General features: G+C 67.3%; 1 protein-coding gene across 1 annotated transcript in view; it reads right to left on the bottom strand.

Moving 5' to 3' along the window:
- Window positions 1-154, bottom strand: part of LOC104391960 (MAGUK p55 subfamily member 2-like) — a gene marked incomplete at both ends in the record, with an annotated part of 13,656 nt that extends 13,502 nt beyond the window's left edge. Inside the window, one exon of the mRNA XM_010001312.1 lies at window positions 46-154. Coding sequence (XP_009999614.1) covers window positions 46-154 — 109 coding nt within the window. The remainder of the gene's footprint in view (window positions 1-45) is intronic.
- Window positions 155-612: the final 458 nt, after the last annotated feature.

Raw genomic sequence — 612 nt, forward strand, 5'->3', positions numbered from 1 at the left:
CCGCCCCTCAGCCCGTGCCCCCCCCCGGTCCAGGCAGTGTCCCCATACCAGTGGGGGGGGCCACCTCCCCGTCCCTCCGGACAAAGGCCTTGCGTTTCTCCTCCAGCAGCTGGCTGGGCACCAGCCCCGCGCTGCCCCCCGCCAGGTGGCACGCCTGGGGACAGCACACGGCTGGGGACACCGGCCCCTCGGGGACCCCAGACCCACAGGGAACCTCCCAGACCCATCCGGAACCTCCCAGACCCAGGAACACCCACCAAACTACAGTCACCCTCTCCCAGCCCCACAGGGAACCTCCAGTTTCCAGGGACTGTCTCCAGGCCCACAGGGACCCCCCCAGCTGCCAAGGACCCAGCCCAGCTCCACGGACCACCCCCCAAAACTCCAGGGACCAACCCAGCTTCCATTGACCCTCCCCAGTTCCAGGGATTGCCACCCCCCACCCCAAGCTCCAGGGACCAACCCAGTTCCCAAGAGACCCTTCCCAGTTCCAGGGACCACTCCCCAGTTCACAGGGAGCTTCCATTGACCCTCCCCAGTTCCAGGGATTGCCACCCCCCACCCCAAGCTCCAGGGACCAACCCAGTTCCCAAGAGACCCTTCCCAGTTCCA

Source organism: Chaetura pelagica, unplaced genomic scaffold, assembly GCF_000747805.2.
Source record: "Chaetura pelagica isolate M959 unplaced genomic scaffold, ChaPel_1.0 scaffold1767, whole genome shotgun sequence".
In the NCBI taxonomy this organism is placed as follows: domain Eukaryota; kingdom Metazoa; phylum Chordata; class Aves; order Apodiformes; family Apodidae; genus Chaetura; species Chaetura pelagica.